Genomic DNA, 25,561 nt, shown 5'->3' on the forward strand with positions numbered 1-25,561 from the left:
ATTAATGGGGGAAGCTGATTTGAGATACAAGTTGGCCAAGGAATGAATAACAAGAAGTCATCAAATTCAAACGTATCTCTAATAATGAATAAATAATGAGTAGATCTCAGCCACGATCGTGTTCAGGGCTGTGATTGGCTGATCTGCCAATAAAAAGTCAGTTTCGAGTGGAATGTACTCAATTTATAGTTTTTCTTCCCTTGTATTGAATATCACATGAGTACTGTATCGCATTCCTATTATAAACATGAAAAAGTTATTGGCAGCTCCGTGTTTCCCACCCTTCTGCCAACCTGTGCTGGTGACATCACAACCGACTACCCCAACCACCACCCCACCCGCGTGGAGTCCCATCATGAGCTGTGGGTGTCCGGCTGGGCGTGAATGGGATGACTCTCTCCCAGTCTCCCCCTCTCTCTTTCTTTCTTTCTTGCTCTCCATCTACTCTTGTATCCCGAGGCTGCCACGCCGGACGGAGCGCACCGCTGCCGCACTCGCGCCGCCGCTTTCCACGGGACTCCCCCGCCCCCCGAGTCTCCCACGACCATGACGGAGGAAAGTCGGGGCAAGAGGAGGAAACAAGCCAACCCGAGGAGAAGTCGAGGTAAGCGGCTGTGCTCGGGGCAAAGTTGATGGGTGGAGATGAATGTGGATGCAGGAGAGCCCTCACGCGTAGATATGCGCGCAAAGTCAACGGACCGGCTTTCGATCTTTCTCTTTTGGGTTCCTGCACGTCTATTGTTTCAAAAAAAGTTTGCAATGTTGATGCTGGCTGCGTGCATACCTTGCTCGGCAGTGGCACAAGAGTGTTGGCCTAATAGTAAATATAAATGTTTGTCTAATAAATGACGTCAGGTGTCACACCATGGGCTTGGTTATAACCGTTTTACTAAACGCCTGCAGTCAAATATCTAGTTACACACCATTGCAAAGGACTATTTGGTCAAAATTGTACAAGTTTGAAAGGGTTTTTATCGTTTATTGTTGGTTTTTACGAGTTTTTAAACACTCAAGCGCTCACAGTAGGCAGACCGCTGCGCATGGGTTTGAACACAACACTTGCATGTTCACTTTTAAATATTTTTAAAATATAAAAATTAGACGGAGATTAGCTTCTGATGACAAAAAAGGGGCCGCACACACACGAACGCGCAAGTATACACGCACGCACGCGCGCGCATGCACAGACACACACAAACACACACACACAGACGAGCGAGCGAACACACACACTCGATTTATATTATGAGTCATGTGGATGCTGTTTTCCTTTTCTTGATGGTTAAATCCATTATGAAGGTCACGCGCAGTGAAAAGAAAATATGAAGAGCGTTTCAAATCATAAGCGATAAAGAGGGTCCCGTTTTATAATGTGGCTTGCTGTTAATGTGCTTCTATATTTACGCTATCAACCAGCTGATGGAGATTTAGTTCCAGTGTCTTTCATCAGGGACCATAAATGAACATAGTGTACGGCCCTGGAGGACTTTATAAAACAACACACATGGGCCTCCAGTCTTAGTAACTTATGTTCTGGTTAGACATTGCATGACTTCCTTGAATGCCCCCAAAGCAACTAAAAGCATGAAGAATTTGAATGTAAATTTATGTCAAAGACACGCTTTAATTCTGACTGAATGAGAATTAAAAGAATTAAGTGTGTGCTTGTTTGTTCCCGATTTGACACGTAACCGCCGGCTGTCTACTTCTCCACTATAGTTGATTTAAGCGTCTCCTCATTTTATTGCGAGTGTCGCCTGAGTGTGAGCATTGACACACATACACGCAGGCACAGACACACTTAGACAGACAGCCACCTTTGACCCTCGCGTAACAGTTTGTCGACTGGCCGCACTCAATTTCGCAGATCAACGGCACCACAGATTCGTCGAAGCTGTCATCGGGCAAAAAAAAAAAACACTGGACAGACTTATCACGCAACTGACAACTCTGGGCTGTTACACTTAATGGGACATCTTCAAAGTATCATCAGGTCTTGTTTTATATGTATTCCCCGCGGTCAGTAATCACCCGTGCTGTCAATTGTAGGCGACGGTGCCGTGACGCCAGCGTGCAAATGCGTGTAGGGTTTGGAATGCACTTGGCTGCGGGGCGAGCGTTAAGGATCCTTGATAAAACCAAGCGAATCTGGCAACTCGGCGATCCGCGGGAGCCTTTCCAAACCAGAAGACGAGAGAAAAACTGATGTGAGGCAAGGTTTTGACGTTTTCCGAGGCGCCTATCGATTGCGCGTCTGTGTCCGCCCTCCAGTAAAACTGTCAATGCTGAGCAATATCAAGCAACCTGGGGAAATTAGCACTCTTTTTGTGTTTTGGCGCCGGCGCTGTGGTCTGAAATGATGACTTTTCAACTATTTTGTATCCAAACCATCACAAATTTTGTACATGAGTCACGATAATATCCATTCGCCACGGAGATACCGCAGCCAGATGTCAATATAACCATCAAACATGACATTGACAATACAAATGCTAATATCTAAAATAAAAGTCTTCATCATGTTACTCTCGAAACTCCAATCTTTTTCAAATAAATTCTCATTCAATTTTCTCTCCCCCCCAAAATGACTTAATGAGATAGATTTTTTTTTTCTAACCACTTTGGTCTTGAAAATACAAAACTATTTTCGAAAGACTTTTTTTCAATGAGCCAATTTCTTCTTATGCGGAAATGGGATGTTTTGTGCTCAGCTTTGCCACATGGTCTCCACTCTCCTCTCCTGTTGCTTCAAAGTTTTCTGTGCGATTTAGAAGCAACACACCTCATGCTCCGCATTGGCTCGCCATCGGCCGCCAAAGAGTGCACGCATCTTTTCCGCTGTCTACTCATCAAAGAAACAGATGAGGCTTGCGTTACACATTTAGCTCCTTTATGTTGTCTGTCGAAAGAGCCTCGGCGTGTTGTCGAGCTGATTCGTCTCTTTTTTTTTTTTCAAAGTAGGGTTTTCTCTATCCTCTCCTCAGCCGCCTCGCTCCCTCTTTTTCTTCTTTTTTCAAGTGCCAATTTATTTAAACTCCTTTCCCCTTTTCTTCTTTCTCCTTCATTGATTTCCAAACCCCAGTCTTTGTGTGCAGCTGGGGCCCAGCTGTGTGTCTTGCGACGGTGTACATGTGTGTGTGTTTGTGTGGCTTTTTCTGGCACATTGCTGCCACAGTGAGCATAGCGCACTGTACACACAAAGGACCCTGGCCACAAAAAAAAGAAGGGAAAAAAAGAGGGGGGAAAGTTTGGAACCAGAGAGATGTACAGGCTTGTACTGTAACAACGCAGTGGGCCGGGTCGTTTGCATCAGCGTTTGGGGATGAGCGAGACGGCAGTGAAGAGCTCTGGCACCACGGTTTATTAGCGGGAGACGTTTTTTGGAGGGGCGTCAGAAGCGGTGGGTGGGGGCACCGAGGGGGGAACGAAAGACGAGGATGATGACAGAGGTGGGGAGCTGATGTGGTTGACAGAGTCGGAGACGGCAAAAGCATTTACTGGGCGTGAGAAGATGCCACAAAGGAGCCCGGTTCCCACCAGGCAGTACGGTTTCTACAACTATTTGCGTTTCCATTGGAAAAATGCTGCAAAGTGCAGTCGCAGGCTTCTCAATTAATTGGTTTTCATCTCGGGGTGGGCAAATACCGGTATCGGGCTTACACCAGCCGGATTTTAAGGTATCGGGTACTCATGGAGGCTGCCGATATGCTGAATGTAAAATACAGCCTACACTATCAGTTAGAATGTAAAGATGGCGACTCCACTTGGAATTAAATAGATCCTGCACCTCACATGCATTTATTGTGTTGGTTGTAGGTATTGCTGTTTTATTAATGCAAAAATCAATGTTATCCGATTACTCGATCCTACGTCTGATTATAGCGTTGAGTTTGCTGACAGTGACATAGAGCCCTGAGAAGAGGAATCGCCTTGGGAAGTGGTCTAAAGACAAAGCAATATCATCTGATCAAGACAAACAACTTTTTGATTACAATTTTTTCTGCCCATGTGGTCACATGAGGATCATTTGATTACATGTACACAAGACAGCGCGCCGTCGATTTACGATGGCTTAGACATTTGCAGTTTTGATAATACAGACAGCACTCATTGAGCTAGGGAAGAATTACATGCATTGTTCATCCGCATTAGCAACATTTGCACCGCCGCCATATTGCATTTCTTAAATTGTTTTTAGGATACTTACATACAGTAATGCCTTTGCATGTGTGATAGGAGAGGCACAATCATTGATGTACTTTATGTACGTGTACTTTAGCAGGATAAAATGTGAATTTTCACCGAGAGCTTTTTTAGACACGGTAGACATTTGAACCATAGATTAGATTAAAGAGAGGAATTTTCTATACTTTTTTATGCTTATTTGTGCAATTCTTTGCTAAAACAGCTGAATTAGCCGTTACCGTAGCTAACAGATTTTCAGCTAACAAAGTCGTCGGCAACGTGTCAATCGCGAGCCTGGGTTTGCCATTAGCCTTTTGGCAGCTCAACAAAGCCCATATTATTCTTTTAGCGAACATGCCAAGTAAAAAAACAAAACACTGGAAATTCACCAGTGTGCGTCATGTTCTTCTTTGTCAAATTCATTGGGGGCCTCCACTGTATCACTCTGCACTACCGTCACGCTAGCAACACAGCTGATGCCGCCGCTAGCACGTACCAGCGAGTCCAGCTAGATCGGGTTTGAGCGTTTCAAATCAGATTTCTGCGAACCTAACCCAGCGCTAATCTTTGTGCATCCTCATTTGTCGTTTAGCGCCGTCCCAAGTGTCGCGCCATTCTGCCCCGCTATAGCGTTTGATCCCAGAACTGGGCCGCCGCACGGACGGGGAATCCCTTGATTGAGTCCCTCTGCTATTTTTCACATGTTTATTCAATTACGTCTCATCAGTCCCATGTCTTCCTGTGCATTCCTGCCGCACGGCTGCCACACTGTCCGTCCGATCCAAGGAGGAGTTATTCGGAAAGATTTACGGTGCCAGCGCAGGATTAGCGCATGTGAAAGCAGTTTTCCCCATAATTGCCCTCTCATGACATTTTTGGAAGTCATAGTCATACATTACATCCAAATATCAGTGTGGAATTTTGAATCTGCGATAACCGGTCACTGAAATTCATCTCCATGTTCAAACAAAAAGCACGCACTGGTGAACACATGAAGCTAACATAACTTTTTTGCGCCTAGGCCTAACCATGTTTCGTATTTCTATTTTCACATCAAAGCTGGCTTGAGGGGACAAACACATCGGTTTTAATTCTCATCATTGTCCTTTTCCAGAATTATTAGCACTTTCTTTGTCATTGTGCTGGCAAGCTCCTCGCCCTTAAATTCTATTTTGAGAGCCCCCCCCCTCTGCCCTCTCTCCTCCCACCCTTGTTTTTGTGCAGACATCCTGGAGATTGCGTGTTTGATATGCTGCACATGTTTCACAGAAGAAAGAGCTCCCAAAGCCTCCACTTAGGTCGATTGCCACACAATTTATAGATATGTGCTGTTTTATCACACCTCAAATTAAATTCCGAAAATGCTGCTTCAGACCACATTCTGTTACCCAGATTGGCGGGAGGGAGGCCGACCTAGCTCTGGATGAGTAGGACGCGACTAAACGAGAAAAAAAAGACTTCAGTTTTTTTTTGTTTTGTTTTTTTATAAATATCGCATTAAGTCATTTGGGGCATGTGTTCATTTACTAGGAAATTGAATTATATTGTAGACTGCATTGAAGTTGGACTTTTTACATGAATTACGTGTCACCCCCTCATTCCAATACTCCATGCCAGTTCTTTTTCCCAAATAATTTGTCATAATTTCAAAGCAGAGAAGTTATTTATTTAGAAATAAACAAAGCCCCCAAATGTGTCCGCTTTGCTGTAATTTAACCACAACAATGCTTTCGAAACATTTTTTTTTATATCCAATAAGAAACATTTCAGATGGTAAAAACCAGAGATGGGGACTCGAGTCACTGTGACTTGGACTCGAGTCGACTCGAGTCGCTGTTTTGATGACTTGTGACTTGACTTGACAAAAAATGAAAAACTTGAGACTCGACTTGGACTTGGAAGTTAAAGACTTGGGACTTGACTTGACTTGAGACACGATGACTTGAATGACTTGAATAACTTAATGTTATTTAGTTTGTTTTCAGTTTAAATATAAAATTAATAATACATTTAAAAAAATATCGATAACACGGTAGGAGCGCAGGCTGAGATTGGCGTTGTTATGATTGGATCACTACCCTGTCAATCAATCAGTCGTGCCCTCTCTACCTACTGAACGAACCTGTTAATTGGAGAATCACGCCCCTTTATATCAGACATGCGCAAACATGTCAGCGGGAGCGGTACCGCGAGTCGACACCTTCGGCTATCGCAATTACTTTTATGACGGCAAAAGTCAAAGTCAAAGTGAAAGTCAAAGTCCGCTTTATTGTCAATTTCTTCACATGCCAAGACACAAAGAAATCGAAATTACGTTCCCACTATCCCACGGTGACAAGACATAGTACACAATATACATACAAGTAGACAACACAAAAAAAATAAAAACAAGAAGGCACAAACAATGAATAAATAAGAGTGATGAATAAATAAGACGGACAGCACAGTGCGAGATATGCAACAAAAACATTTCGGACAGCCAGACGACAACTTTGTCCGTCATCTGAAGAGCCATTCTGCCAAGTAAGTGCTTTCCATTTATCTAAATAGGTGTGTGTATATATAGCTTTAATGCAATGAATATGATGATGAAACAGAATTAAGTAAATATGACTTAATATGGAGCAAGTTAATAAATAAAAACTACAGTTAACTTGACTTGGACTTGACTTGACCTATTTAAGGACTTGACTTGGACTTGACTTGACCTATTTAAGGACTTGACTTGCCCAAGAAAAAAATGACTTGGGACTTACTTGAGACTTGAAGGTTAAGACTTGCGACTTACTTGAGACTTGCACATGTGTGACTTGGTCCCATCTCTGGTAAAAACAAACTCAAAACTATCAGTTACATAAAAATGTTGAATTTAACCTGTTCTGTCTTTATCTGTTTTTTTTATTTTCTCTTACAACAATGACGTTATCTTATTCTGCCTTGTTTCTCAAATATTTAGTAAATTTTGTGCAACAATAAAGTGCTACAATAATACACATTTTTTCATTTTAGTTAATTGTTTTTTTATTGTCATTTTTCATAAATACTATAAAAATGACATAGCCCAGAACCACATCTGCTTTGAAACGATGGCAAAATACAGACGTGGTTGATGACCCTCAAATGATCATTCATAAAGTATCATGTCTCAAAGTGGAAGTTATGGTTGATTTCCCCCTACCAAAAAATAGTATATGTACTATAGTTCAAACGTTTGTGGGTCACTGCACAAGATGTACACTGACTTCATTGCAACAAAGTATCATGTCATCACTGCTGTCCTATGGAAATATACTGTGTAACAAAACAATCTCTTTTCAAAAATGCGAGCCCTGTACCTGTCCAGTCCTCCACAAATGCTCAAAGCGGTAAACATCAAGATTATCTGCAAAACACACTGCCTGGTGCATATTTCCAATAACTTGGACAAACTCCCTCATGGGTGAGAAATTAACGCCTCCCTCTTTTGGCCATTTCTCTTTCTCTGTACCTGTAATCACCTGGTACCACCTCTGCTTGACCTGCCATCCCACACACTCACTCACACACACACACACACACACACACGCACACACACACACACACACACACACACACATGCGCATACACCTGCAAGGGAGTGAACACATTCCAACCGGGATAAAAACATGCATGCAGGGTTTTCTTCCACCTGTAGCACACGACTAAGGGCACTCTATCGGAGTGTGTTTCTTTTTGGGAAAAAATTGAAAAAATCTTCGTCAGTAGTGCAGGCATTTGTTATTTTAAAGCTTTTGGCATAACAATAAACATGTGAGGTGCATGTATTATTTTTGTCCCCTTGTATCTGTAGCTGAATGCGTGTATGTTGGAGTCAATGAATGAGATTGCAGACTTCTTGTGTTTATCCTGTTATTGTTGCTGTCTATCCTTGATCACCGGTGGAGGGATTACAATTTAATTAGCGGTGGTTGGCCTGATTGAATTAGCGAACCATGTTTACTTTACAAAGACGTGCGGTTGTGTAACTAGTGCCAGTTGTACGACGCATGCATATAACATTCCGTGTGGAATAATATCCATCCATCCATTTTCTGAATCGCTTATTGTCGCAAGGGTCAGAGCCGGAATCAAAGCCACAACCTCTCCACTGTGAGGCAGACATGCTAAAATAATCACTAAACTGATAAAAGCAAAATAATTGCGATATAAAAGTGGATAAAATCTGCAAAGTGGGGTTTTCATTCATCCGTTTTCTACCGCACTGGAACACATTAAGCACACCGTCTTGATTTTAACACTTTGAAGTTAAAACATTTTTTATTCATCTGGGGCATGTTCAGCAGTAAATGAGACATCTATTAACGAAATTACTGTTATTACAGTTACAAAGGTTTTTTTTCCAGTGAGAAAAGGAGTGCAGCGATTAGAGGGAGGCGTTGATTTGTTAGTCGACATCTACTGAACACTAATTTGGTCCATAATGTCTGGGAGTTGCATTCATTCATTGGTTTTGCTACTATTCGTCGTCATTTCAGTCTCGGGTTAGCCGATCAGCCTATCCCAGCTAATTTTTGTGACCCACATTTTTCTATTGTTACGAAGTTTTTTTGTTTTTTTTTAACAAAATGAAAGGAGCACATGTACAATGTTCTGGCGACTTTTTTGGGAAATTGTTCCTACATTTGATCCCTTTTGACCTCATTAGGGTTACTGGCCTATTCCAGCTGACTTTTGGCAGAGGAGGCAGAGTCAATCGCATGTTTTTGGAATGCTGATGCATATCTTTTATTTATTTTTTTTAACCGACAAATATTGGCAGGTTTGCTTTGGAAATTGTATAGCTATAGCTTAGTAAGGGGAGGCATTTAATTTAAAAATGAAGCACTGATACATGAAAATGAAAGGGTGAGGAGGTCCAATAACAGTTCTGAGGTTTGTACCAAATCCATTTTTTCCATTTTGCGGCCGACTTTGGTACCTCGGCAGGGGAAAGTGCATAGTTGCGATTCTGTGGTGTGCGTGTGTCCAATGTTGCTGGAGGGATGGAGAATAGAGTGGCGGTGAAGGGAAGGGGGGGGGGGGGGGTCATAAGACCACCGGGCAACATATCAGACGGAGGAACGTCATCTTTAAATGCTATGCAGCAGTGAGTAGTTGAGGTGCAAATGTGTCCAGGCTCCATACTGAGACATGGACGCTTCGGTGCCACTTTCATTTCTTTGCCCCCCCCCGTCCCCCCCCCCCTCCATCCGTCCGTGCACTTTTCTTCTTTTACGGCGTTTCTGCTTTTCATCTTTTTTTTTTCCTCCCTCTCCTCGCCTTCTTTTGTCATCCATTTAAATTTGTCTAGATTCTTGCCATCTGTACTGGCTCCGATTGCTGTCATTATATTTCCATTTTAATCGGACTTTTCTCCTCATTATCAACACATTCACCCATGCATTCATAGAGCCGGCTCGAGTGTCCTCGGTCCCTGTCCCGTCGCCATCACCTCGGCCCTCCTGACCTCCCTCCCTCCCTCCACCGTCGCACTGACATCGCACGCTGCCCCCCTTCTCTCCCCTCCCCTTCGGAAAACCACTTCAAACAGCGCCATCAAAGCCCACAGGCAGCCAGCCAGCCAGCAAGGCAGCAAGTCGGGCCAGCCTTCTGCTTCGACTTAAAATTACTGTCGTCCCAGTCGCGAGGCTGCTTCCCTCTTCTGATACACATCAAAGATCCTCTTAAACTTTCCAAGTTTAAAACCCCTTCCCTGGTTCTTCGACGGAGCTTTTGTCCGTTCTCGCGCTCCCTCCATCATTTTGTTCAAGCAGCCCAGTAATGACAAGCACGCGTCGTTTTGAGAAGTTCTGCTGCCTGTGCATTTTTCTCTGCGACTTTAATTTGGTTCTATTTAGAGACAATGGCGAGGCCTGGGCAAGCACAACACACACATTTTCAACTGCCTTCAGTCAAAAGTGATCATTGTGACTAAATGTTTAACTCAATATGAAATATGATTTTTAAATCTGGCTTGCATGACTATAAAAACTAAAGTGTGTATGGATTCATACGTGTTATTCCCTCATACACAGGCCATTAAATAAATTGCTGAAATTAAAGGACTGCAGACTATAAAAGACTTAGAAGGAATTTGGGGGGAATAAATGACACTGAGAACAAAGCCAGAACTATAGGGGGGAAGTACATTTACGAGTAAAGTCAAATTTTCCAAATTTACAAGAAAAAAGTAGTAATTTTTTAACTCTTAATATTAAGAGCGAGCAAAGAGTCAACCATTCAAGAATAAAGTCATAAAATTAAAGAGGAAATCAGTTATGAGCATGGTCGAAATATTACGAGAATAAAATGTCATGAGGAAAACAACGCTTGAAAAAATAAACAGGAAAATTTCTGATTTTACACAAATAAAGCCATAAAAATAAATGAAAAACATTAGAATGTCATTTTCCAAGAATAATTTATACTTTACAAAAGTCATAATTATGAGGAAAATTTAAGTAATATGCAATTAAAGTTGAAATATTAAAATAGTTGAAATGTACTAGGAAAAAGTCATTATATACTCGGTCAGAATATTAAAAATAATCATGAAAATTATATGCAATTAAATAAAAGCAATTTTGAATTTTTAATAACTTTTTCTTCAATGTTGAATTTTAAATCAACATTTTATAGAAGACATTTCATAAAAGTAGTCATTTCATGCCATTGAAGCAGTAATATTACAATAAAATATTTTATGAGGGGAAAGTCATAATAAAAGGAATAACAGCATAATGCAAAACAAATTGTCTTTAGCCTGTGTTAAAATGAGCAAACACTTGCCTTCAAGTGAAAACGCTTTTCCAGTATTATTCCAATTTAAAAATTTCATGTTAGCTTTTGCAATGCCCCAATCCTGTCTAATGCCTTTCTGGAGTGAGGTCACAGGGGTAACCAAACCAAGTTGGAACTGGTTGGCTGCAGTGTCCAACATGAGCCAGATGATGGCACTCAATCTGTATTTGAAGCCGCTCACAAGAGTTGCCCCCCCCTCCCCCCTTCTGACCTTTAATGTTCCAAAAAGCAAGTCACATGAGGACTGCACTAAAAGTCCCCTTGTTCGTTTGAATGATTATCTGTCGCTGTTTGTTTGTGTCCCTGCGCACACGTGTTGTAAATACCCACCCATGTTACACTTAATGAGCACTAAATTGTCCCTTTTCAAACTGCTGCTTTGCTCTACAGATCTTATTTAACCCATCTTATTTACAAATGTTGAAGAGGAACAAAAGCCAGTGGGATGCATACTTAGCGCTTGAACTAACCAAATCCCACAGTGCATAGTTGTTAATTTAAGCTCAGAGACTTTTTTTGATTTACCATGCATCCCCTATTAAAACAACTTCAGAACCTTTTGCGCTTGTCAGAGAATGTTTTAATATTCAAAGGGAACCACTATTGTGTGCGGGTTTTTTTTCCCTTCGCCTTTGCGGGCGAACAAAATAAAGAGCCACATCAGAAAGCTGGAGCAGTCCCTGAGCATTTTCATGTGTAAAGAGAAAAAAAAAAACCGAGAGGGAAAACAAATTTGGACTCGGGGTATTTATAGAGTGCTGTGAGAGAGCTTTTGCAATGACAGGAGCCTAATGAAGTGGAGCTTTGCTTTTGATTCATAGTGTGGTGAGCGCGTGGGTCCCTCTGTGACTTGCTGGAGCATTCCTACGCCGGTCCCTCGCTACACGGAAAACCAGCTCGGGCCACAAGGGAGGGCGGCGTGCCAAGTCCAAACGCTACACGCCTTAGGCCAAGCCAAGCCTTTTGCCGCCGATGTCAGTCCTGCTTTTAGATCGGCGCGCAGACAGCGTTAACCAGGTTCTATTCATACGGCCTACAACACTGCGGGGCGTCGCGGTCTTCTGTAATGTTGATATTGTTTGTATTCCAGCGCACAGAATGCATTAGTTTGACCGAGCCAAGTTTTCCTGCCGACCTTAGCTGCAGCGGTGGTCAGGTTCCATTCACATGGCACACAACACTATGGAGGCGGTTCATTCATCAGTTGTGGTCCATTTTTTATTTGCTTATATTTTGGTATTCAACACGTTTTATTCTGACCTGGCCACTAATGACTTCAGTTGCATTTGACAGCCGGCGCCTGATTTGATTGATACGCACTGGACACAACACTGTGGGGCGGCTCATTTATCAGTTGTGGTCGTGCGCCATGTTTCTATTGTTTGTATTCTGGTTTGCAAAATTAAAAACTTCTGATGAGTCTGATGAGGCAACATTTTATTTCTTGCTGTCAGAGGGTTGTGTCGAAAAAAACTAAGTTAATAAGGAAGACCCTGGTAACAGTTTAAATTCTGGGTAGTTGGGGTTGAGTTGTTAGCCTTGCTTAGGTTCAGGGTGGACCAGGTGTGTGAGTGAACAAGGTGGGCTGTTATTTCAAGTGTCACAGGTAGGACTCGGGTTGCGAAACCCACACAGGAGGTGGCGCACAGGAAGCCTCGAAAGGAAGAAGAGCGGCGACCACAAAGGTCGTTTGCACACCTCTTCACTCACACCTTGACACTTGTGCTGCAAAGACAAAACTGATTGCGTTTCTTTTTTTGTCTCCCACACTGACTTTAATGAACAAATTGTCACTTGCCTGAATTTTGTTTTTTTAAGTCGCAAACTATCACAAAAATGTTCATCAGAAATGCGCTATTATATTTAACGGTCTCAATATCAAAATCTCTATAGATGTGGACGTATATTGTTTTTTACTGTCTGGTTCCGTCATGACTCGAATCCCTTAAAAGCAAAAAAAAATCCGACCTCTTGTATTTTTTCGTGAGCTGTTATCTGACGCAAGATTTTCGGAATAGACACAACTTAACCATTTATTTGCACTGTGGGAGCGTCTCATGTCTCCAATTAACTGGTTCGCCATCACTCTTTGCTGATATTCTGACATACATCATAAGGAACTGGAAGGTTGCCCGGCAACCAATCACACGTGACCTGTCTATTATCTCATATCTGTTCACTGTTGGTTTTATAGCATCTATTCATTAGAGCCCCATAAAAGCTAGCTTCCATTGAACCTACAGTATGCGCTTCACGTTTGTTCTTCTTTTGAATGCCGAGTAGAAAGAGAATCCACATTGGGCTTTTTTTTTTTTTATTGGTATTTTTTTTCTCATATGCGTTGTCTTGAAAGTGCACTTGTTCTCCGCGGCGGCGGCGGTGCAGTACAGCCTAATGAGCGAGACATCTGAAGTACACAGTTGTGTTTGGTTTTAAGCTTTCTCTCTTTGAGGGAATGTTAGAGGCCATTTTCTTGCTATCCTCACTTCTGTTTTTTTTCTCTCACCTCTAACACGCAACTGATGTGTCACTCTCTTATCTCTGTCTTATTTTCTTTCTTCCTCCACATTAATTTCCATTTCCTCAACCCTTGTTATCAATGGAGGTGGTGTAAAGGGCAATGCGGTAACCCCAAAGTTACTTTTTTTTTTTTTTTTTTGGGGTGGCCATCGCTACCTTGCCAGTAGTCCCCGGTTGGCCTTACTTGGACCCTCACGTCGACGTGTTTGTGGCTATTATGACATATCATTAGACAAGAATGTTTCTGCTTCCTCTTCTCTCACCACAGAAATGCAATAAAAAAAAAAAGACAACCAGACAGGATCTTGAAAACATCACATTCCCACAGGTTAAAGTAACATTTTTGGGCCGGGTTGCTCTTCAATCCACTGTCATACGATAATATATAAAACATGGCCGCGTTGAATTCAAATTAAGTGGCGCATTCCATCGTGGGGTAACCGCTAAAGAGGAGCAAAGAGTACATCGCCACACAAATGATACCCTTTATGATCATAGTGTGTGTTTTTTTTATAGAGCAATGACAAAGGCGTGTGAATGAATCCAGAGGGCTATTTATCCTACTATTTTGTCACTCTTATTGCTATTTCATAAAAAAAATGAAAGCAAGCGTCACTGCCAAGATGGAGATCAGGTGGGAGGTGTTTGTTCTTGGTTGTGGTCCTCGCTTGAGTCATCGCACCAATGTCAGTCGGCATGTATGACTCAACGGGCGGCCACAGTGAGTATTTGTCAATGTCATGTTAGAAAAAAATAGAATGCCCTTTATTGCCATTTTACATATTAGTTGTACAACGAAGTTCGGAGAAATATACAGAAAATGATTCAAATCATTCATTTTCCACGAGTTCACTTGAGTCATTTAAGGTGTGCGAGGTGTTCTCCCGAGAAGCCATGCAAGGCGAGGACTTGCTGGTCTTTGGTTTTGTTGAGCGTGTGGGCGTCCGTGACCCTCATGTGATGAATTATCGAGTCCAAAACAGCGAGAGTTGACTTTCTTATGACAGCTACGAGGCCGTCGCGCTTTGCCTTCATTAACTACAAACAGGCTTTAGTGTGAATTATAGCATGTCATCGAGAAAAGCTGCACTCCACGCATCATGTTGTCTTGCTTTTTGCTGGAGATGATGGCAGAGGGCGGGTCGGCGGCATCATTTGAAAGGCAATATGTATTTTATTATTGAAAAAATATGCTCGCTATGTTTTTTTTCATGTTAAAAATAGTTTCCACTTTGTTAATGTAAAAAAAATGTTGTTTTTTTTGACTAAAAATTAAAAATTTGGACATACATGTTCTTGAGATTATGTAAAAATGTAGCCGTGTTTAAAGAATTTGCTTGATGGATGTAAAACGTGTTCTTAACATTTTAAAGGGAAATGCCCAATTTTAAAATTAGAATTGAATGTGACATTTTCTGAAAAGACAGAGACATTTGGAAATGCACTGTTTTTACTTGATGACAATATTTAAAAATGTAGATCAGTTCATAATTTAGCATAATTCTCAAAATATTTTTGGGACATACATGCTTTTTTTACTTTGACAATAAGGAAAAAATCTAGTCAGTGGAATTGTTATTATTATTTTTTAATTTAAGGGCAAACACTCAAGATTTCGAGATGTACAATGTTTTACCTACAAATAAAATACTTAGTGTGGAGTACATTTAATGGTTCATGCGCATTATTTTTGAGAAGAAAATTTAACATTTATAAAGATACCTATTTTTTGTAAAAATTCAGGTCCAGAATAAGCATGTGATAGGTACATGCTTTTTATTTTACAACAACAGCACTTTGTAGAAACATAAAAATTCAGATATTACATTTGCTTGGAGTACACTAATTGGCTGTTAAAGATTTTGCTTTTGTAATTTGTAACGAAACTGTTAAAATTATGTAAAGATACATGCTTTTTGTAGAACGTCGACATTGTTGAAAATTCCGCTAATTTTAAAGATTTTGTCTCTGAGTATGCAAAAAGGCTTTTGGTCATTAGTTTTGAAGAAGAAAGCTCAAAAAAAAAAAAATACACATCAAGTTATGTTCGCTTACATAACTTGATGTGTATTTTTTTTTTGAAAAGTCAGTCTAAAGAATTTCCTCAAGGTGGGCTTTATGAAGAGTAAAACAAACGGACTTGGTTTCCCTTTACCCAGATGCGGGTCACCGGGGCCCCCTCTGGAGCCAGGCCTGGAGGCGGGGCTTGTTGGTGAGTGCCCCCTGGCCGGCTGGGTCTGCACCCATGGGTCAGCCAAAGGACAATGTGCACCCCCCACTCCCCCACCATGGGCTCACTGCTTATGGGAGGGTCCAAAGGGGTTGGTCGGGTGCTACGTGAGCTGGGCGGCAACCAAAGGCCAATGACCTTGGCGGTCCGATCCCTGGCTATATAGCGATGGCGAGGAAGTAGCCCGAGCTGCCGTTCGAGGCAGAAAAGTTCAGACGAGACATAGTTTGGGCTCTGGTACCAGCCAATTAGCTTGTTGTTGCTGAATGTCTGGAGAATTTTTTTTTTTAAACAAGAACTCACAAGCATAATCAACTTCATGTCAAGATTCAGGAAAGTTTGCACTTCACCCTAAAGCCTTTTTTTTTTAACCACATACAGAGAGGCTGGCAACTTCCAGTAAGAAGTACATGTTTAAAGGTGTCTACGACAAATTGGGCCCTATTTGTTGCTTCTCAATGCCCCAAAAAAGAACAAACAAGATAATTTCTGGGTCCTTATTGCACACCACATGATTGCAATGCAAGATCACATGTGCGGATTGTAAAATAAACTGCAGCATGCCCCGTAGTGCCGGCCACTCGATGCCTTCCGGCTCATACAATTTCTGCGTGGCGAACCGGTTTATTTGACTCTGTCCATAGTCAGCGCAAAATCAAAATAATTTCCCTTGACCTCGAATTAAGCTGCTTTGCTGCGGTTTTAAATCTAAAAAGAAAAAAGCCATTCCTTCCATGGTGAATGCAAATTTACACACTTGATTTATTTTATTGGCCGGCTATGCAGTACCCAAAAAAAACTAGTCGGATCACATGCAATCCTGCAATTTTTTTGTTCTCTGAGAGGAAAGGTCTGCATTAAAGATAAAGAAGCAGTCTCTTTGAGGTGCTTCGACATCATATGATCAAGCATGAAACGGCAGCGTTCTTCAAGCGCGCTCTCGCTATGAGTCACGGTCTTCCCCTGCACACTTGGTTGCATGTTAAATAGCGTGTTGTTTTGTGTTTACCCTCTTTGCGCAGCCACTCTCACACTGCATGAATTGATCACCGCCAACTCCTTTGTACCTTCGCACACAAACTCAAACCTCCTGCGCTGTTCAAAGTACAAACAAAGAAGCAGCTATTTGAAGGATGCTCGCGCCATCCAAATAAATAAATCAACAAGGCAGATAATGAAAGCCATGCCGGCGCGGTGCTGCTTCAAATGGGCCGGTGTCATTCACTGTCATAGCGGGGGGAAATTAGAGCCAATTTTACACTAATCCGGAACAGACATGTTCTCTTCTGAGGGCCTAGTGGCTTGCCCTATTGTCCCAGGAAAATTCTTACAGGGGCGCACAGTTGCACCTCGGCTACATTATTCTTAATATGCATTCAGGCTAATTTCCTGCCTTGTTAGAGTAAATTAATTCGAACCCACGAGACTAGGAACGGACGGGTTGCGCTCTGCCCGACGTGTCAACGATAGACCAGAAGTGCGCAAGCCCTAACAGAGGTTAAATGGGTTAAATGAGAACTAATTTGGACCTCTTTCAGATTTTCAAATGTAAATCTGGTATGACGTCTGCTTGGTTGATGAACGAGAACTCAATTGCTTTAGAAAGAAGCGTGCAGTTGTGCACTACAGTTTTGCAATTACAGGAAATATGAAATGGATGTGTGATTTAAGTAAATCTGGTATGCAGCATATCATGTTCATGTGGTTAAAAAGAGTGTCAGCACACCTTGAAATGAGCTTGTGTAACTTTTCTAGAGTTAGTCATGTTACTGCGAAATACTACTTTGTATTACTAAATATAAACTGCATTGGAAAATATGTCTTATAAGTTGTTGGAAGTAAATACTGTATGAAATATGTTATGTTTGCTTGGTTACATAAATGCTGTTTTCCTTCATAACAATAACAGTAACAACAAATGCAAGTTTGCTGTATAAACTGATCCACATGAATCACAATTGTGATTATTTTTTTTACAATACATACTGGCACAATACTTATTTTTCTATGCATTCATGTTTAAGGATTAACTAGTGTGTGTCAAGGCCTAGGTGTTAGCGTAGCATACCTGCATGTGTCAGAGAAGAGGAACCACACTTGGCTTTATGATGGAAAGGCCGCAACACACAGGTCCAAAGGGAAAAGTCAGTAAGTTCCTCCAAAAACATGCTCCGGATCCAAGAACATGCAGAATTGTGAACTTTCTTGCAGTATCTGTCAACAGACTCGATCCATTTTTGCTGTACTTTGTTAGAACAGGTTGCTTCTATCAACCTAGTTTGTGTCAGGTCTGCCACCTTTACCTCTTCCCTCACTTCCTTATTTGGCCCTTCTCTTCCTGGTTCAGGTCGACCTTCTCTATTTTTTGCCTTTTTAATAAAAACAAATATTTCATATTTTTCTTCCGTGGACTCCATCGACAGCTATTCGCTGCCTAATGTAATTAGTGTCAAAGAACTATGTTGTAGTGATATAGTTTGCCTGAGTCAAAGATGTTTTTTTAAAGTCAAGACAGTTATGCTCAGTCAATGATGCATTTTATGATTTTTCCTCTCCTGAGTGGCTATTTAAATATCTTAAACTAACAAAGACATTAACATAGCTAAGCTAGTTAACAAAATATAATTATTCATCCTTGTCACTTGTTGCTAGGTAGACTTAGAAAAATAAGTGACTTTCCAGTTCAAGGAGGAACGTTTATTTTAAAGTAACACGAGAAATGTTGTAACGACAGTTGACACCCCCCCGTCCCACTCTGACAGTAGCTTAGTGTTGTCTCGGATGTATTGCGCTTGGATTAAGCTGCGATTACTCGCTCGCGATTGCATATTGCCAATCAAATCAGAGACACGGAGGCCGCAGAAACCAGAGCCAACTGTTGAAATCCTGTGCATGTGTTTGTGATTGTCATTTATTGTCTTCACCATGGGAAAATGTACCGCGTTTCTTCCTGTCTGCAGCACTCTGGGCATACGAGTATGCGATTCAAGTTTAAATTATAGTTTTTCTTCACACAGCTATTGATCTGGCATTCTTATGGGGACATTTCATACCACTGCTTGGAAATGATTTATTCCGTTCATCAACTGAGGTGCATTTTTGGTCTCACGCATTGTCTTTCGATGGAGACAGTTGGGCTCAGTTTTGTGCAGTTAAATTAATTGGCTCCACATAAATATCCACAAAATATTACTTTTCACAGGGGTTGTTTTACATGGATGGCTTTTAAGAGTGTGTAAGTTTGCATGTTTTTACAGTTCAGGCTCCTTTGTGTGTTTACGCCGCGCCCCCCAAAAAATATATGTATGGGTTTTGGTTTCATGGCGCACATTTGAAACCACAAAAAAAGAGCACAACCCAACAACACAAAAATGCACAACTGACAACACAGTTTAATGTTTTTTTTTAGGTTGAGAAATCTTGTATACTTCATAATTTGCTCATGTTTAGTGTGCGTGTGTTTTTCCCCTGCTTGGTTTCAGTTCTCTATTGTTTTGTTTGCTGCATCATGCTGTTGAGATCGATAGCTCAAGGTGTTAAGTGCTACCCACACAGTTTTTGTTGCGCTTATTTATTTATTTTATTTCATTAAAAAAATCTATAAACGTATTTTTCCTGTTGAATAATGTATGAATTGTTCAATTAAACACTAAATGTATCATTCTTATGATCTAAATTTGGATGACAGACTATTGAGTGCCTTTTTGTATATGTCGAGCGTGTATGACTTCCCACTCATGTCTGTGTGATTTTTTTTCTCACAGTGGATGCAGAGCAAGTGGGTTCACTGGGGTCCGAGGGAGAGGATGAGGTGGGCCTCTGGAGTCGGGAGCCCCAGGACTACCAGGAGAGCCTGGACAAGACGAGTAGGACTCCCAGCGAGGGCACGGAAGATCCCGGCAGCCCCGCCCTCTCCGGGCAGACCCACAGTCCCGGGAGCGGCGGCGGCAGCGGCGACAGCGGCAGGAAATTCTGGGCCCAGGTGGAACCAGAATCCGAGGCCACAGACGACGGCGGCGGCGGCGGCGCCTCTGCCGGCGACAGGGAGGGGGAGCAGGGATCACTGAGGATGCACTGTAAGTTGACAATAAATCACAAGATTTTATCCGGGCCGCCATCCAGATAAGTGGCTGGATTTGTGCTGTTTATGTAAATAGCGTCACAGTCACTCACAAACCAAACTTAATGGTGGCAAACTACTTTTGTGCTGCTTTTTATATTCTTAATTCTTGACCAACAATAATGTTATGTATCACAGAAAAACACCAATTTGAATTCACCATAATTCACTGTCCTATTGGCATTTGCGTGTTAAATTAATCCAAAAACTGTAGACAGGTTTATTCATAATTTCACTACTGAATACGACAAAAGAAGATTGAGGCCACTCTAAAAAAAGACAAATTACAAGTAAAAAAAAAAAAAAAGTCAGCATCAGCAAGAAACATCACAGCATTATGTGAATCAAGTTAAATATTAAAACAATCAATTGCTTCTTTTGTTCTGCCTGTAATTCATGTTTTTATTGTTGTAAGCATTAACGAACCAAAACAGAAGTTATTTTTCCCACTCATCTTTTTAATTAATCAGCCAATTAATCACAATTTTATCCTGCCAAATATCTGAACTCGAGTACTCTGTATTATTATTGATTACAGTCCGGCATCAAAGGCTCTTGAGAGCATGACAAAAGGCGCCGTCACACTATTTCCACGTATCAAAGAGGTGACGTTGCGGCTCGGCGCTGGCTGCTGCGACGCGAGGCCTTTCCCTTTTTAATCTCAGCGAGATGAAAGCCTCACGCAGCCCGCCGACTTAACGGGCACTTAGCCCGGCCGCTCGTGTGATTTTGGCCTTGTCCCCGCAAAAAGGCACAGCAGAGTTTTTACAGCGCGCGACCGCACGGGCTCGGTCCCCAGGCCACATAAAAAAACATCTCCAAATTTGCCAACATCTGCAAACATTTGAAACATCCACCTCAAAGCGTAACTGACTGGCTGAAGGTCGGCGATAGGAGGCGCCGTCGCTCCTCCGAGGACGTGTGTGGCTTTCTCCTTTCGGGAGGCATGTCACCGATTCCGAGGATGCAGAGGAGGATCTTTTTTTTCCACGTCAGTCAGTCTTCAACTGTTTAAACTCATCTGCAGCCAACACTCATTGCATGCTTAACGAATATGTTCAACACATTAACAAAACAAAACATCTGGCACGGTGGATTAGTGGTGAGCACATCTACCCCGCAATCAAGAGGTTATGGGTCCAAATCCTGACTCTGGCCCTTGAGTGGAGTTTGCAAGTATAAATGTTTGTGTTCTACTTACCAATGTAGGTAGGAGCTCCGACTCCCACATAGACTTGGAAGACCTCGCTCATTACGACTTCCTGGCCAAGCTGAGGAAGGCCTCCACCTCAGCCGACCTTTTAGACCATTTCGGCCGCAACGGCACCGCCGCCGTGCACCGTCTACACGACGGCGGTGGGGGCGGGACCAATGAGGAGTTACCGCCTGCTATGTGGTCCCCTGGAGTTCAACACCACTCCCCTGAGGGTGCAGGTAGGCTCACACGAACAACTCCGACATATTCACATTTTAGTCTGAAATGTCACCTGTTTGTCCATTTTATGGTACGGCAGATTCAAGAAGAAGGCTGCAGGCCTGTCCCTTCTGTCACAGGACATACCAGCATGGCGCCTCACTGAGGGACCACATCAAATACTGTCAGGAGAGGGACCGGGGCCACATGCTGTGTCCTTTCTGTGGATACAGCGCCCCCCATAGGGTGCAATTGGAGCAACACCTGACACTTCACCACCAAATGCAGGACAAGGTGAGTGTCTCCACAAACGTAGCTTAACGTACCTTGGAAATAAAGATGATACAATTCCTGAGGACTTTCTGACAACCCTGTAGAGCGGCATCAGTTTGGATCAAGGCGTTGAGACCAGGAAGTTCAAATGTCTGCAGTGTGGAAAGGCCTTCAAGTACAAACACCATCTCAAAGAGCACCTTCGCATCCACAGTGGTGAGACGAGGAAGAATTTAATACTTTTTACAGCCATGCCGTCGTAAAACTTATAAATAGGATTCTAAAATATATGTTATATTATATTGTGAAATTATTGTTTTGACAAACTTAAAACCTATTAAAAGTACCATTTGATTTGACTCATTACTCTGTGTCACCTTCAGGAGAAAAACCGTACGAGTGTGCCAACTGCAAGAAACGTTTCTCTCACTCGGGCTCCTACAGCTCCCACTTGAGCAGCAAAAAGTGCCTCGGCAGCGGCGGAACGCTCGCGAATTCTGGAGGAACGAGCGCTCTGTTTAACGGACATCATCAAAACTCATACCAGCACTCCTTTTCGGCATCTCCGAGGAACAGCAAGGGCTCTCCTTTGGTGTTGCAAGTCCAAGATATCAGCAGGCCCACGGGCCATGGACCTGACGAGCCTTCCCAGCTTTCAGGGCAGGATTTCAGCTTCCGGACTTCAAAGTTGGCTTCCCTTTGCAATCCCGCCGCGGAGCTTTCTTTGAGAGCCAGCATCTTGAAAGGGAGCACCCTACTGCCTTACCTCCAATCTGGCTCCAAGTTTGAGCAAATGCTGCAAGAGATGCTCCACAGGGAGACGAGGAAGTACGAGGACATCGACAGGAACGGAGGAGGTTCCGACAGGAAGGTGTCGCCGGAGCGAGGGGCTCCGGGAGAGGAGTCAGGAGAGTGGGACAGAGGGGTTCTCGGTGTTACGTGTCGCTGGTGCTCCCATGTTTTTCCCAATGCGGCGGTTCTCCTGCAGCACGAGCGCTACCACTGTAAGGGCGATCGAGAAGCCGTGGAAGTGCCTGAGGCTCTTCAAAACAAAGACCACCACTCGCCGCCTTTGTCCAGGTCGGAGAGCAGCAGAACAAACGACGTAACCAACGGAGCCTCAGGAAACGAATCCCCGGTGCAGAAGTGGCCCTCGGTACCTCACCAGCTTCTAGCCGCACTGCGTTCACCTCAAGACCACTTGGAATCTTCGGGTCAGGAGAAAGGAAGCCCCAGCCGCGCCTCGGAGTTGTTGTCCCCTCTCCCCGGAAGAAGACTGCTATCTTTGGGTTCTCCTGTTGGCCTGGACCTCAGCGCCCAGCCCCCAGAACTCTCCTCAGCTCAAAACGAACCTCTGGACCTCTCTGTGCGCAAGCAGATGGAAGAGCGAAGAAATGACGGCGCCGGCAAAAGGGAAAGGACAGAAGACGGGAGCAGGCAGATGAGGCGTCAGAGTCCCAATCAACTTTCCGACCAAGCCTTACATCCTCACCCACTCTACAGAGCTCCTTTGTTTCCACGCTCCTTATACAACGGGTTCCCTTTCTTCAGCCAGTCTGCTTTGGGCTTTGCGGGCCATGACGGCATGTCACCACTTCCTTTCAGCCCATCACCCGTCGGCCCCGGATTTCTTTCGCCTTTGGCTTACATGGTGGAGGCGGAGTCGGAGGCGACCTTGAAGAAGCTCCACCAGGAGAGACAAGCGCTCATGGTAGGTACTTTTCAAGCAATCGACCAACCGCGAGCGACCACTTGAGTGTCAACGTCGCAAAACCGCATATTCTGATCTTCCTGTGGCCTCGCAGGGGGAGGTGTTAAACCGCGGTGCTCTCGACTACCTCTCGATGATGGATGAAAGCTTGGAGGGCGATGGCGGACCAGGACGTAAGAGGCTGAAGAAGACGGACGAGGGTCTGTACGCTTGCGACATCTGTGACAAAACCTTCCAGAAAAGCAGCTCTCTGCTCAGACACAAATACGAACACACAGGTGTGTAGACGGTTTTCTATTCCCCCCCTTTAAACACGGAAACCAATGTGTGTTGTTGTCCGTTGCAGGCAAGCGTCCTTACGAATGCAAAGTGTGCAACAAGGCTTTCAAGCACAAGCACCACCTGATCGAGCACAGCCGCCTCCACTCGGGGGAGAAACCCTACCAATGTGACAAGTGCGGCAAGCGCTTCTCGCACTCGGGTTCGTACTCGCAGCACATGAATCACCGCTACGCCTACTGCAGCAAGGACCAGGACACCGACCAAGACCACGACGAAGTGCCCGCCGTTCTGTCCGCCGAGGACACCCAGACGCCGCAGTCCTTCCTCAGCGACGCCAGTCTGGACGGAGCCTCAGAGGCCCCCAAAGAGGACCGAGAAGGAAGAGTTGAGGAAGAGCCAGTAAGCCGAGAAACGAGGGAGGACGAGAGTTGCACTGGAGGAAACCACTTTGATGGAGCGGCGCTTTGGGGAGCCCACCCCCAGGTCCAGAACGGAGACTTGGATAAATGTGAACTGAGCCTAGATATAACAGATCTACCACGGATACAAACTTGAGAGAGTCTTAATAGCCAAAGCATTGATCAAGGTTTCATTAGCATGCCAAAGAAACACACGACCGCTCAAGCCAAACACGAGACCAACAAAGTATTTTATAAAGCATCCTAAATTTTTATGTATTGTCTGTTTTTATAGTATGCTAAAGCTAATTAAGCCAGTTGAGATTCCTATGCTAGCAGTGCTAGCCAAAATAGCTTGCCTACATTCTTCTGCCTTTGGAATCCATCTGTCCATTTTCGATAGCGCTTCCCCAACAAAGTCTCAGGTGAGCTGGAACATTTCTTCATCTACAGCGGACGCCCGCTGACGCGCGGCGGGGTAGGAACCGGGCTGGCCCGCCAATAGCCAAAACCTGCTGACAACACTGGTCAGCAAATTTAACCTGAGATCCAAGTAATCTTTTTATCTTATTAAGATTCAGAATCTGTCCTCATTTCTCTCTCTAACACATCAGGTTTTCATAATAATAAAATAACAATAATATGTAATGTAGTAATATATTTAGTAATAAAGTATTTCTGAATTTGGGTTATGTTCAGCAATAGGCATTTAAATTATAAATTGGCAAAATCCGTATTGCGCAAGCTTTTTATTGGTCAAACCTAAAATAAACACAAAAAAAATCTAAAAAAAAACAATGTGCAAAGGGGAAAAATGAAATCAGTGTAAAACAACATTTCGAGACACACAAAACCATCTCTGATCAAAATTTGCTGTCATTGATATAAATAATTCAGCAAAAAAAACACCTCCGATACGCAATTTCATAATGAAAATATACACAGTATATTTAAAAAATATATTTATGATGCATTTTGCAACAAGAAAATTGGCCTTTTCTACATTAATTTGTTCTATGCAGCCCCATTAGTCGAAGCACGATATTCTGATCAATATTCCATTTGTGGAATATGAATCAAAAAGCAAAATCCGCCTGATTTTTATCCATCACAGTTTGTGGTCATTTTATCACTCGCTGTCAACCGAAAATGACATCGCAGTTGCTCAGGGCTCACCTGTTTTCCGAGTTTGGTCATGTGACGTTCACAAGCCGAGCTGGAATTTGCTTGTCATGCGTGGCACCTTTTTTTGATGTGAATGGACACCGCAAGACCATCTTATCTTCAACAGCAGGTTCTGCTATGCAAATGACTGACAAGTCTTCGCTGTCTTTAAATGCCTTCAAACACACACACACGGTGCACACTTAACAGTACAGTATATATGTAACAATCTATATTTTGTGATTTTTTTTAATGTTTTTTATTATTATTATATATTTGTCTGCATGTTTGTGCATATTTGTAATAAATTGTATAGATACTTTACTGCAACCATCCTGTTGTGTTCTCTGTGAGACAAACACGGTCCACCCGGGATTGGTTGATTGTCAATGGTAACCATTTTTCGTTGTGAGGCAGACATACTAAACAATAGTGTTGCCCTAAA

At 42.9% G+C, this 25,561-nt stretch overlaps 1 protein-coding gene across 2 annotated transcripts; it reads left to right on the forward strand.

Annotated features, from left to right (window-relative positions):
• The first annotated feature begins 414 nt into the window (after positions 1-414).
• Positions 415-25,446, forward strand: LOC119123590 (zinc finger E-box-binding homeobox 2-like). Of its 2 annotated transcripts, none has more exons than XM_037252797.1 (8): positions 415-604; positions 19,519-19,830; positions 21,084-21,308; positions 21,389-21,582; positions 21,666-21,777; positions 21,945-23,272; positions 23,367-23,550; positions 23,619-25,446. In XM_037252797.1, the coding sequence occupies exons 1-8, from the start codon at positions 547-549 to the stop codon at positions 24,107-24,109; spliced, it is 2,904 nt and encodes a 967-aa protein (XP_037108692.1). In that variant the 5' UTR covers positions 415-546; the 3' UTR covers positions 24,110-25,446. The 2 variants fall into 2 exon arrangements, with proteins under 2 accessions (XP_037108692.1, XP_037108693.1); XM_037252798.1 differs by lacking the exon at positions 415-604 and adding an exon at positions 14,228-14,245 and having other exon boundaries at positions 23,619-24,109.
• Positions 25,447-25,561: the final 115 nt, after the last annotated feature.

The sequence above is a fragment of the Syngnathus acus genome, chromosome 5 (genome assembly GCF_901709675.1).
Source record: "Syngnathus acus chromosome 5, fSynAcu1.2, whole genome shotgun sequence".
Taxonomy (NCBI): Eukaryota; Metazoa; Chordata; class Actinopteri; order Syngnathiformes; family Syngnathidae; genus Syngnathus; species Syngnathus acus.

Coding starts and splice junctions, on each gene's coding strand:
- LOC119123590 (XM_037252797.1), top strand. CDS start 547: ATGACGGAGGAAAGTCGGGGCAAGAGGAGGAAACAAGCCAACCCGAGG. Junction 605..19,518: donor CAACCCGAGGAGAAGTCGAG/GTAAGCGGCTGT, acceptor TTTTTCTCACAG/TGGATGCAGAGCAAGTGGGT. Junction 21,778..21,944: donor GCACCTTCGCATCCACAGTG/GTGAGACGAGGA, acceptor TGTCACCTTCAG/GAGAAAAACCGTACGAGTGT.